The 13,555-nt window shown below is 40.3% G+C and overlaps 1 protein-coding gene across 4 annotated transcripts in view; it reads right to left on the reverse strand.

Annotated features, from left to right (window-relative positions):
• The window catches only part of peli1b (pellino E3 ubiquitin protein ligase 1b), a 44,535-nt gene that overhangs the window by 11,243 nt on the left and 19,737 nt on the right, over positions 1-13,555 (reverse strand). For 2 of the 4 annotated variants that reach the window (XM_053509671.1, XM_053509669.1), the window contains exons 2-5: positions 7,596-7,834; positions 4,014-4,143; positions 2,131-2,232; positions 1,429-1,626 (exon numbers count right to left, since the gene is read on the reverse strand). In XM_053509671.1, coding sequence (XP_053365646.1) covers positions 1,429-1,626; positions 2,131-2,232; positions 4,014-4,143; positions 7,596-7,675 — 510 coding nt within the window. In that variant the 5' untranslated portion in view covers positions 7,676-7,834. Of the gene's footprint in view, positions 1-1,428; positions 1,627-2,130; positions 2,233-4,013; positions 4,144-7,595; positions 7,835-11,054; positions 11,095-13,311; positions 13,398-13,555 lie in introns of those variants that run through there. The other 2 variants (XM_053509672.1, XM_053509670.1) reach the window with 2 other exon arrangements.

The following is a 13,555-nucleotide window of genomic DNA, read 5'->3' on the forward strand; positions in this document are numbered from 1 at the left end:
ATGTTATTTGGGTGTAAACAAAAAAATCTGAATGATTTTCTGCAGGTCAAACCTGCAGCTCCCTTTTTTTTTTTTTTTTTTTAAACATCTAATCTTTGTGAAGAGACACACTTCAGGGAGCACACTGTTACACCGGTACACAATCTCACTCTGCAGAAGCAACATGTCATCAGATCTCCTTTGGAAAAAGCGGGCCTCCTGCTGTGTTCAGGAACGGGACCCGCTGTTATCTCCTCGTGTTTCAGTAGGAGCCACAGCGGCGAGCAAGACTGGGCAGAGCGCAGTATATTTAAAATCAAGACAAAACACTACACTGACTAGGGCTTTATAATGAAACCTTAATCATATAATAACATTGGATCAACCGCCGTTTCTATATTGTCAAAAAAGTCAGTTTGTATTTAAATATGCGAACACTTTATTAAACCTTTTATTGCGTAATTACAGCAGTGATTAATATGTTTCAGCTGTCAGCAGCTCTTTTCACCCTAACTGATGCAGTGATGGGTAAGTTACTCAAAAAAAGTAATCGACTACAAATGACTAATTACTACTTTAAAATCGTAATTTGATTACATTACTAATTATTACACATAAAAAGTAATCAGATTGCTAATTACATTACTTTCAAGTAACTTGAACAAAAAAACATTTCAACCTGTTGTAGCTCCTTGCTGACTCCGTAGGCTCCCTACGTAAGGCGTCAACCCCCCTTCTGCGGGTGATAATTAATGTTAATGGATCTCAGGCTTTCTTCACGTTAAAAATCCTCCCCCTTTCCCCCTTCCTCGCTACTTTTCCCTTAAGACCTCACCTCGTGTCTGTGGTGCCACCTGTTCGAATTGAGCAAACCCGTTACAACATCAAACGTAAAAAACTACAAAGCTCTCTGACAACTGATTACAGCGTATGCTCATGATGCTGATGCGCAAATTTTTTTAATGCATTTTGATTTATTTTTAAAACACTACATTTGTAATGCTAGTAAGAATGTAGTAATTAACATAGTAATTAAAACCAGGTCAGGGGTAGCTCAGTGGTTAAGGCACTGAACTACGACACTGGAAACTCCCAAGTTCAAATCCCACGACCAGCAAGTTGCCACTGTTGGGCTCCATATATTCATTACTGAATGATGCCAGACATTTTATGGTTAAGAAAAAAATTCCATCCTATTAACAATTACATCACTTTTAAGTCCTTGAATAAGGCCGTTATCCTAATAACACCCCCATCACCACAGTCCTCTGCTCCATCCAGTGCAAAAATAGGAACCTGTCGTCTCATGTGTAAGAAATTAAAACATAGACCGTAATTTCATTTCATTTCAACTCCATTAGAAGGCATGTGCACTTGTGAACTAAACATGTTTAATGACAAACGTCACTTTCAGTGTTAGTCAGTCTGTCAGTTTAAGTGCATCCTTACCCCAAGGAAGATGTTTTTGGATGAGTCGAAGCCGGCGGCATAGATACGGGCCGTGTAGGGCGGGGTTCGCTGGCAGATGATGCGACAGGCGAAGCGTGAGATGGTGCTCTGTACGGTCTGTGTGTCCGCGTTACTCTGACTGCCGGGGATGGTGTCGGTCACTACGAAATCTATCGGATTTTCTGTTGAGCGGCCGATCTGAGGACACAGAGTCAGACAGATTGTGATACTGCAGACTGCAACTGACTTCCCTTTTTAACACTAACTTCCAAAAAGAATTGCATTTTTTTCTTGCTTTCATATAATGAAAAGGAGTTACATGTTCCACCCTGTCTGGATCAGTGAGTGTGTCCATGGGTCTGCATGTGTGTTTCTACAAATTACTTTTTTTTCTCATTTGCTTGGCTTATTTTAAAACCGAAGCAAACACTTTCACAGTTGCACATTGTTCCCCACCCAGGAAGACACGGAGAAGACCACAAAACCACACAAGCGGAATCTTCTTGGATTAAATCAGAGGAAGAAGGCGGGGTAGTGTGCAAATTTGAGTCAAACCTCCACCATGCAGGGGAACACCCAGCAGATTATAAGATTATATGAACTTCTGGCTCTAGTAAAGTTGTTTTATTAGTCTTCGATTCACTGCTAATCCCTACTTGGTGTGTAAAAGTGAGCAGGTAATAGTGTGTAACGTGTGCGTACCTGGAACATGTCAGTATTGCTGTCGTGATTGTACTCCACCACCACGGTCTGAGCTCGGGAAAGAGTATAGGAGATACTGTGCTGGTCCTTATTACTTATGGCCTAAAATCAGAGAGATAGAGAGAGAGAGAGAGAGAGAGAGAATGGAGGAATAAATGTGCAGAAGAATGAAAGAGTTGCAGAGGGAGAAATAAAAGAATTACAGAATGTGTTTGAATATAAAAAAGGCCATCAGAAGAGAAAGAATGAAAGTAAGATAATATGAAGATAAAAGAAATAGTCAGAGAAAGTCGGTGTGAAGGAAAAGGGGGAAAGAAGACAAAACAATTACAACAATCAAAAGCATATGAACAGAGTTGGCTTTGTTTCACAGGGAATAAAGTACATAGATATATGACATTTATTACTTCCTAATAATAGGAAAAAAAGCTAATCAAATATACAGCTGTCAAAAGTAGCACCTACATCATTCTAAGCCTGCTCCAAATGATTCGACTTTGCTGCTGGTTGAAATGGCAAATTAAGTTTTTTTTCTCTCGAATTTGTCCACCTCTGGTTTAAAGGAAAAGTTTGGGGGTAAATGTATAAACATACATTACAACTATTCGACCTAACTGTATTCACACTTTGCCGTGACAAGTTTGGTATATAATGTATATGTATTTATAATGTAACTGTATTTAATTAATGCAATTTAGTTAGTGTGTTTTATTTTTTTTTTCATTCCAACACTGTCATTCATATATTATTAAATAATACTATCATGTGATGCTACAGTAACCTCATCCCTATAAGCTTCCCTACCTTGTCGACTTAAGACAAGCACGACTTGTCCAAGTCCATTTTCATTTAAGCAGGACGAACAGCACCATATTTACTGATGACTTACAGACGTTGCTCACACAAAACAGTTTGCTTCTTTCTTTGAAAATGTCAGCTGTGTGTTCGCGATCATTCACATTAATTAGCTCGGTGGAAACTGGAACGCGCGCGCACCCGATGCCTGACGTGTAGCATGTGGTGCAGTTTTAGTGCTGAGGCATAAAGACACAGGAGTCGCTCGCTAGCTCAAGCACATCCAGATGTGTAAGGCAACAAAGGGATGAGAGCCTACATCCTGTGCTAGTGTGTGATAGTATGTGCACCATGGATACATGAGGGATGCGACATGAGTGCACAAGGTCTGCCAGAACCAGATCTAAAGACTTAAGGTCACATGCGCTCCCTTTAACGTGTCTAGTGCAGATTTAATGCATGGACTTTACTGGGTCTCAATTTGGCATATAAAGCCCAGTTCCAACGTTCACCAACATTTTTGTTACAAATAGCTATAAATTTACAGATCATGATGACTCTTGGGTCGTCGTATGGAGAGATCATGGCTCACTAGGGGTGTGTTGGTGTCGCCTATTGTGATTGGCAGCTTGCTAGCATGAGCTATAAAATTTATGAGCATGCTTAAAATATTTTCTGATGGAGCTATGGCTTTTTAAGGCTTGGGAGTTTTGTATGTGATAATTTGTGGCCTGCTGTATGCATGGTAGTGACGCCTTATCACTGAGGAGCTTTCAATTCATTTCAGTTCAATTTAAATTCAATTCATGCACATTAAGGACACTTATTTACATTCAACAACTACACATTTATGCACATTTGTACACTCCATGCACACCAACATGGTAATCTTATAGACAGAAATGACATGTTTGTAAATAAATAAGACCTAATCTAAAAGTTTTTTTTTATGATGTTGATAAATGTTCTTCAACAAAGATGTGTCAGCATGTGTCTAATAATTGTTCATGTGCACGTGTGTGGATCTAACTTGTATCTTTGCTATGAATGTATAGTGTACATGTACAGTGCTGGGAGTGTGTGCGTACCTTGGCTGCCTGTGGTGTGCAGGCGATGTGCACAGTGCTGGGTTTGACTCCGTTTGCTTTGGGCCGCTTGAAGAGAGAAAAGCGGCTCTTCCGCCTTCCGCGGTCTCCGTTCGGGAGAGAGCCATTGTACCTGTGAGGAAACCCGTGCGCGTTACAAAGCGTATACGTCTATTAATAATGCAGGAATTTAAAGGCGCAGATGCGGTGCGTGGTCTTTAAAAGAAAGCAGAGTTTGCCCCCTTGGCGTCTTTCTTGAGACTTGAATCAATAAAGTGAAAGATGAGATGGTGTGGGCGTCGAGTGCTGAGTGTGGGATAACGGTGTCGTAAATCCATCCTAAGGATGGGAGGTTTGCTGTTGGGTCTTCTGTCTTTAAAGGGTTCCCCAGACACGGACATAGACACATGACAGAGCTGAGATTGTGTAGCAGAGACAAACACACCACTCACTCCTCGCTGCTGTTTGCATGTGTGGCCCCCAAAAATAAACACCAGAGCAATCATGGCTATTGTCAGCACAGAAAACTTCAACTAAACAAAAACACGTGCACGTGTGGACCTGGAATGAAAACGCCTTTAGTGCACGGGGATAAAGTACATCGCTTCTTACGATCTACTTGGATTGGTTCGGTTTACCCCGGATAGTCTGATGGACGCCTTCTGAATCGAAATCGATGCCTCCATTTAACGAATCGCTGAGCGAAATCAATGCGTCAGTGAAAAAACTCCGGAGTGTGTGAGCTCCTAAAGGGTGATGCTATAGCACATAGTACGTGAGTGAGTGTTTAACCGTAGCCTTTTTTTGGGTACATGATACTCCTTGGCTCATGGCACACATGGTTACTTCTCGTGATGGACAGAGGCTTGAATGGGTTTCAATACTAGCTAGACTACATCTAACCTTAACCTATAATTTATAAATCAACCAATAATGTATATCATTAAACATTAATAAATGCATTTCTCCTGGGTTTTTTATAATGTTTTTTTTTTATTATTAATGAATGAACTTTTATTACTTGGGGATATGCTGTTAATAAAATAGCCAGTGATGCGGTGTGATGTAGTTTTAGCATAAAGGTTCTCTTCCTTCCACAGTGTGCAACTAATCTGTCTGGTACAGTGGCCGAGAAGTGCAAAACTAAATAACAAAACTGAAAAAAACAAACCAAAAAATTAAATGCAAAACAAAATTGCAAATCAGAAAACACGTACACAGTACGAGCGTCACATAACCCCACTCGATACTAGATGTGTACTGTTTACTATTACATTGTGACCACATGTGTGCGCAAACGCATAAAGCATTTTTTTTATTTGTGTCTGAGTGTAATGACTGTTCTGTAGTAACTGCAACAACAGCCCTCGTGAAGAAAAAAAAAAGTTTAAAAGGCTGTTAAAAATTTATTTTTTGGGGGGAACGATAAGTTGAGTTTCCATTATTTCTTATAGGAAAATTCGATTTGGTTTACGAGTGTTTTGGAATACGAGCCCATTCTAGGAACGAATTATGCTTGTAATCCAAGGTTCCACTGTATATGATAATGTGAAATGTCCACCTAACAGGAACGTCCCTGTCATCAATTGCAGGATTTAACACTCAATAAAACAGCACATTAGTGTAAAGTCCTCTGTCCTGAAGACTTTCCCATGTCAGAAAACTTCCTGATAGTTGTTATATAGTGTTGACACCGAATGAATATTAAATAAATCACTCCTTACAGGAGCTTCTCAATATCAATGTTTATACAGCATGTTTCATAATCCGTTTATTTTTATTATAGGAGTGTTTGGCTGTACACGTCTGAATGAGGAGAATTCAACATGGGAGCAATCAGTAACACATGAGCAGAGGGAGGGGTGATGGATTAAAACCATTACATACAAAAACCCCTTGTGTACATGCACATGTACTGTATATAAACAGTAGGGGCCAAAAGTCTAAACCCTATAGCAAGTAATCATGGAAATTTACGTCCTAAATCTCCCTAAAATACTGCAGGATTCCCGAACACAGTCCATGAGTCATGGAGACCGGGGGAATTTTTGTGGTGCTGCTCATGTGATATTTCGCATTACAATTGCTCATCATGCTGACTCAAAAAAAAGAGAAAAAAAAAAGACAGGATTTCAATATTGCCTGCAGGATGGAACAAAGAAAGTACAAACGAAGCAGTGGAAGAACACAAGAGTAATAAAAAGTAGACGTTTTTTCTTCTCTGTTACAACAAAAGAAACTCTAAACTATCACACATGGTATCTGTTAAACCAAAAGCCATTGACTTGGACCATGAACTCAAATACAGATGACCCAAAACTAGCCCGTCCCCTCGTCCTTGAGTTCCAAGGCTCATAAATTACACCCATTTCCCATATACAAATGTACTGAACCCCACCGCACAAATACTCCTAAATGCCTTGTACCACAGGGCCACTGCTTAAAAATAACCCCTTCCATATGTCCACCTCAATGTTACAGAGCTCTGAGGTTCATGAAGACCCGTGTACTAATACAACCCTCCGCAAATACACCCCATCCTCTGTACCAGCGGATCCTAAATTCCCACACGCCCTTTATCACTTCATGAAAACTTTGAGGACAATGAAAAACCTGGCCTTTTTTGTCCTCTCTCTCTTTTCATCTATTTCTTCTTTAGATCATCAGGAGGATGTGGCCGTTTCTCCACAGATTCGAGTCTAAAACTGAACTACTTCCTTACACTCCTGCAGGTCTGCATTGACACGTTATCATCCTCCTGTCCTTGTTCTTCTACACCTCCCCTTGCTACGATGCCTTCGCCGGCTTTCTGTAGCCGCCTCCATCACATACACTTGCTTTTGACAAAGCCGCAAAGAGGCCAATGCCCTCAAAAGTACTAATCACACCAGCACCATCTCACCCTGTAGCAACCCACTGTACAGAAGTGCTTGACCATCTTTCACCTGCAGCGAGCCTCTTCTCTGTTCTCCACCGGCTCTCCAGACGAGCTGACCCACTTGCGGTTTTTAAACGAGACTAAAGGCCTTACTCTTCACCAAGCACTTCAATTCAATTCAATTTTAGTTAGCTATTATTTTCTTTAAAGCTTGTCGTGTTCTCTTTTTGTGTACTGAACGGCTTTTCACCGAGGCTAGATAGTACTCTTGGTCCTTGACCTAGTGAACTTGCACGAGTTGATGTTGCTGATCGAGACTATAAAGCACTTCTCTACAGTAGGTTGCTCAGATTAAGGGCGCCTGCTACATGCTGTAAATGTAGGTCACTGAGCAAAGCGCTTTTGATTATTCTTTTTTGTTTTGTACGGTGCGAAACGGGTGTTTACTGCAACTTTAAAGAATAAAAGTTTGCTCTAGTAATAAAACAAGAACAAACTCAGCACATTGTCTTCCTCTTGAATAGCGGCTACTGGCACTCGAGACACAGATGACTTTTTTTTTAACTTTTTAAACATCAAGGCACTAACTGGGGAGTTGTCAGATCTCTGGAGCGACAGTGAAAGAAAGCTAAAACATACCATGGCTATGTTTGTTGAAATGATCTATATTATTTTCCCATAATTTTTTATTTTTATGCCGGGCTTACCCGAGTACGATGAGCTCTCCGTATTTAACTGGCACTTTGGTGGAGGTGGTGGAGATGTTTTCCTGCTCTGGAGAAAACATGGGAGCGGTGTGTGAGTGTGTGTGTGCGTGCGTGTCTTTGTGTGTGTGAGCTTGGATTATGGCTCTCCAGCGATGATCACTACACAGTCGCACGCTCGGTCTCAGCTTGGCCTCAGCTTCACCGCCAGCTGAATCTTCATCATGAATGCTGCGTGAATCCTGAACGGAGAGGAAAGAAAAACAGAATATGCAGGTTAACGTGAAGGCAATACTTTTGAACTGCGTCCAGGTATAATAACAAGCGTCTTTTGTCCAATTAATTAGCAACAGAGTTAAAAAGACCAAGGTCATAGGATTAATACATTTTATTAGAGCTAAAACACTAGTCTTGATAACGGAATACAGAATAATGAGAAAACAAAAGTTAGTTGAAAAGAATTCGAACCTCCAATCTCTTACTCAGGACCTTCAGAGAAGGACTTTAAATAGAAATCCAGACTTAGTCTCTAAAATATCTGTTATGTCTCTTGGTGATGCACATCATACCGAAAATACCTCATGTGAACTTACAGTACAGAGGTGTGCAAGCCTCATAGCCTCAAGAAACAACATGCCATATTCACACAACCGCTACAAAATGAGATCCAGTAACAATCCAGATCCAGTAACAATCCAGATCCAGTAACAATGACCGCAGACAAGTCAACCATGTCATTTTGGATCGTTATTACAGACAAGCTCTAATCGTTCTTCTGTTTTAGATAACATGCCCTCGTAATCAAAACCACTGGGCAATACATTAATGAAGCCTATTTACAGTCAGAAAACATTCCATAAAGATAAAGCTCTACAAAGTCTGGGTTTTAACAAACACCCGAGCTATAACTCACTATTGTAATCAGACCGTGACCAACGTCCAAAGGGATGGTTCCCTCATCCTTACACACCTCCTTTTCACTTGGTTGCTGCATGCATCAAAGACATCATAATAAAAACTGTGAGAGTGTAGTGAACGGGGTCACTGTTAATATGTTTAAATGAGTTTTAAAAAAAAGGATCAGATATTTACATCGGTTCATGTATTTTATTTTAATAATTATTATTTAAGAAAGTTTTTATGAAAAAAAAACTAATTAATTTAAATGACTAATGAACGTCCTCTTAAAGGATTACAGACACCGTATGAAACCGGTGCAAAACACACCTAATGGATTTTGATGTACCCTTCCTAGGGGATTTATACGATCGCCAATAAACTGCACCTCAGTATATTGAGGATGCCCAACTACAGAGATATTTTTGATATCTCAAACGAGTCAGCCATAACGACGCCTTAAACCTACGCCAAAAAGTGGTTAATAACTTTCCATGCAACATCATATTGAGTGACATCACATTGAGTGACATCATAGTGTTATGCTTTTTTTTGTTCCAGCATCTGGGGCATTTTGGAGCTCTCAACAAAATTAAAATTCCCCCATTTTAAAATGATGTCATAATGGTATTGGTATGTCCCTTTTAAATGCTAAAGGGCCCACTGTGCCCACTGTCTTGCTGGTGCGCCTGAATGGCGATGACGCAGGGTGCTTGGGCCCACTCATCGCTGCTTGAAATTATATATATATTTTTATATTATTATGCAACATTCTCATTCTCAAAATCAATCATGACAGAACTGTGATGCTCAACCACGTGCACAAAAGCAAAATGAAAACGTTTTGAGTTATTTAATTTACAGTCTGCTACGGCGCTGTTCAACATTTATAAATAAAGAAAAAAGCAGGTCTGTACATTCAGTATTAACGTCTTGCCTCATCATCATCATCATCATCTTTCAGAGTGTCTGTGATGATTTTCATTTTACATTTTTTTTCCTAACAAATCACAGCAGAAGCTGCTAGAGAGCACTAAAAGGGACAGAACACACGATTCACGAGTTACACATCTGTCCATGCAGCGCGTCCGCTCTTATCCGCTCATCAGGTTCCACTGATCAATCATACGCGGAATTAACCTCATCAGGACGAGACAGGAAGTCCGGCCTGGGCCTCCGGGAGATGTGGAAACTTAAGCTAAAGAACTCTCACTAATACAGCAGACACACACACACACACACACCCACACACACACACACACACACCCACACACACACACAGGACTCAGTGTGCCACAGGAAGTGATGTTACTGAGGACAAGCAGAGCCTTTCAGCAAGACGCAAAGTACTACGTGAGTCAGATCATGCTCTTCTTACACACTTCTTACACGAGTCAGCTGTTTTTACTAAATGCATAGTTCATCTGATTCCTGTTAGACAAACAAAAAAAAGATAAAAGATAAATTGCACCACAATTCAGAGTCTGTTTAAAGGTAGCGCAAAATCTCTGCAGTTTAGTGCAACATTACTGACGGACACAGAACGGTGCATTCAAGAAGAATGATATCATGTCCAAACTAAAAATGTATACTTAATAATATTATCAGGGTGGTTCACGCCAATCATAGTGGCACGAGCCAATCGTGTGCTTTACCCCCGTCATCTGAAAGAGCTCGTGTCTCGGAGGAAGCTGTAATAATCTTCAGAAACCTCAATAATTTTCAGATATAATTTGGACAAAGCTTGCTCCAGGGAAAAAAAAACAAAACAAGTTAAGATCATATGATAAAATACATTCACTTGCTCACTGAGACCGCAGAAGCTTCAACCATGGAATGCATTTTTGTGCAGAACGAGGGTTGTGGAATTTAGACCTGATCAACAAATCTCAAACTTCACAGTCGGCATACAGACCAAGAAAACTTGTACCGACCCAAACCTACGGTGAAGTGCAGTATATACTGTATGTGCACTTAAATTCTATTTTAAGACTGGCTTGAAAAAATTTTTAATGCCAAGTCTAAAAGCAAAAGTCATTCGTTAATAAAAATTAAACGCCGTAATCGTTGGCCAATCCTGGTGGACTAAGCCAAATAACTGCTAAGATAAAGTTATAGCGGCTCCTCAGCGTCACAACCACCTGGTGTGGATTAGTTTCCTACAACCACATGTTCGGTCATGTGTTATTCCTTGCACTGTTTTTTTATGAACCCTTAATGTCTCGTTGTTAAATAAACATTTGTGAACATTTTGTCTTGATTGTGTTATTTAACATTTAGTGATCTCATTTTAGAGTATTTGCAATTTACCAAACACTGACCAAAAAAAGGGACAAAAAAATAACCGAAGGAAGTGAAAAGGACAAAAAAAATACAAGAAGAGAGCAAGAACAGAGAAAAACAAAGTGTGTTTTATTACACTAACTACAGAAATGTGTCTAGATGTTAGAGAAGCGTCTGTAAATCCTTTATTAATTAACTACCTGTACCTGTTAAATGTTGATGAGGCTATCGGAATTTAGCTTCTAGATTAAAACATACACACACACACACACACACACCTACCTCTCTGTCTAGGCAAAATGACCCATCCAGACTCATCCCTACTGCGGTTATTAAATTTAAACTCACATGCAATAAAGACGCATAACAGACAGGTTGGGAGGGCGGGGTGAGTGTTGGAGGGGTGGGGGGGGGGGGTGGGGGGGTGAGTGTGGGACGACGACGATGCTACGACGACGACGACAACAAAAAAAACCAAACAAAAGAAACCTAGAATCAAAAGGTCGATCTAAGGAGCATCACATCTGCAATGATTTTTTTTCGCTTTCGCTTCACGCGTCTCCGTGGCGGGGCGTCTCTTTAAAACTACATCTTAAACGGAGATGGAAGAAGCCACAGAAGCGTAGGTGGGGGTGTATAAGCATGTGCATGAGAAAAACATAGCAGCTGAAATAGTGCTCGGCTGCGGGGTCGCGCAGGTCAGCTCGTCTGTAGCTCGGCAACAGAATTTATCAGATTAAATAAAAGGAACTGAAACCTGCAACTGCAAAAAAAAAAAAAAAGTGTTGCATTACTTTACAGCCTGGGGAACCAGTACAGTAACCACACAAAGTTATACGGTATTACCATGACTGCAACATTAACACCATGGTCCATAGGTATGTAAACAGTAACACACTGTTTATACACCATCATGACTTTTTTTTTTTTTTTTTTACACAAGTGAAACAAAATTAAGTAAGACAAAGACTACCCATCCAAAAAAAACAAAACAAACAATCTCTCCATTTCAACAGGCTCAAAAGTACGAATGCTGAGATTTCTCCCCTTTTCGATGTCAGTTCTTTACTGCAGACGCCTTCAGTCACGGCTTGTCTGTGAAAAGCACGCAGCTCAGACTGGTTGCGGTCAGGGTGATTAAGGTCCCTAAAGAATACCCATTTACTGTATTTGTGTTGGATTGCTTTGTTTTTATAGTATAAAAGAGACTCGGGTCCACTGGTAGCTGTAGACTCCGGCATTGCCTCCATCGTGTCTGATAGGCGACGTGTAATAATCTGGAACATGAGCCCTTGCTTTTCTATCCATATTCCTCTGATCCTATCAGTTCTACTAGACGTTATTATTCAGACGAACCTTTAGACGTATCTTTAGACGAACCCTCTGTGTTTACGTTCACAGCATCAGTGATGAAACAATCGATTCAGTGATGTATCATGATTCCTCTGTGTGGCATTTCATGTATCGCAAAACTGATATGATTTTTTTGGGTTTTTTTTTTTTTGTTAAACACCTTGAATCAATCCAAACTGAGAAGCAAGAGGGGGGGCAATACCATCAGACCTTACACACTCAATACTTCCTCAATTTCAGTCCGTTTGTTTAGTCCTCTAACCGCTAATCACTGTGTAATGAACACTTACAGTACATAAACTGTGCAGATTATATGATTAATAATCCAATTAATCAGCGACCCATTTAAAGCAACCGATGACTCATGATCGTTATACAGTTCAGTGCACTTCAACACAAGAACCTAAACTGAGTGAGTTACACCTTTTTTTAGTGACACAGACGAGCACAGCAGCCACACCCCATTCCTTTGAGATAATTCAGCTACACCTACACGAAGAGAGAGAGAAAACGTACACACCTACATAATACTAAAGATAATAAAGATAATATTTAAAAAGTCATGCACGTGCAGAGGAATATATTTATAACTGTTTATAAAAGAGGCGTTTTGATTCAGAATCGATTCACGGTTTTTGAAAACTATTTACAGACAACCTACAAACGTTAAATGATTTTACACAAACAAATGTCTTGAAAATAATCCAAAACAGAAACTCATTCTGTCTTCTCCAAACGCTTATGTTGTGCAGAAATATTGTTGCTGCTGCTGCTTCTTCTTCTTTTGAGTTTATGGCCGGTTGGTGCAATACCGCCACCTACCAGACTGGAGTGTGTGGAGCGGAAGATTAGCAGGAACAAAAAGGTTGTCATAAAATCATCTGAGGGTCATAAACTGATTCACATACCCATGATTCACAGCTCTAGTAATAAGGCAGTGTGAGTCCTGAAAGACTACTGGTAACCGAACGCACACTTTCATCCAGAGAACAAACTGGACATCGTCTTTGATCCAAAATTTTCAAGACCTTCTGACCTCAGACAGGGGGGTCAGGGTTACTCGCATGTTGTTTAGGACATGAAAAAGGAATGAGCAGGGGCTCCACCCAGAAGTTAAATGGAGATCTAGGTTCAGCAAGGACACAAATGGTTGCTCGCACACTTTTACACAAACACTTACACTTACTGGTCTGTCTGTTCAGGGAGGTGTGGTGTAGTTGTTTCCCAGCTGTTCCAGTGCTGATCACATGTACATGCTGTTCCCTCCAAACCGCCAGCAAGTTTTTCGAAAACAATCATTTTAATCTCCCTGTCGCAAAACTGAAACAAATATTCTCGCCTTCCTATCCGCCTCTTTCTTTCAGTCCCTTCCCTTCTTACCTCATCCTGCTTTCTTTTTCATCGCACACACACACACACACACACACACA

This window comes from Clarias gariepinus, chromosome 13 (assembly GCF_024256425.1).
Source record: "Clarias gariepinus isolate MV-2021 ecotype Netherlands chromosome 13, CGAR_prim_01v2, whole genome shotgun sequence".
NCBI classification, from domain to species: domain Eukaryota; kingdom Metazoa; phylum Chordata; class Actinopteri; order Siluriformes; family Clariidae; genus Clarias; species Clarias gariepinus.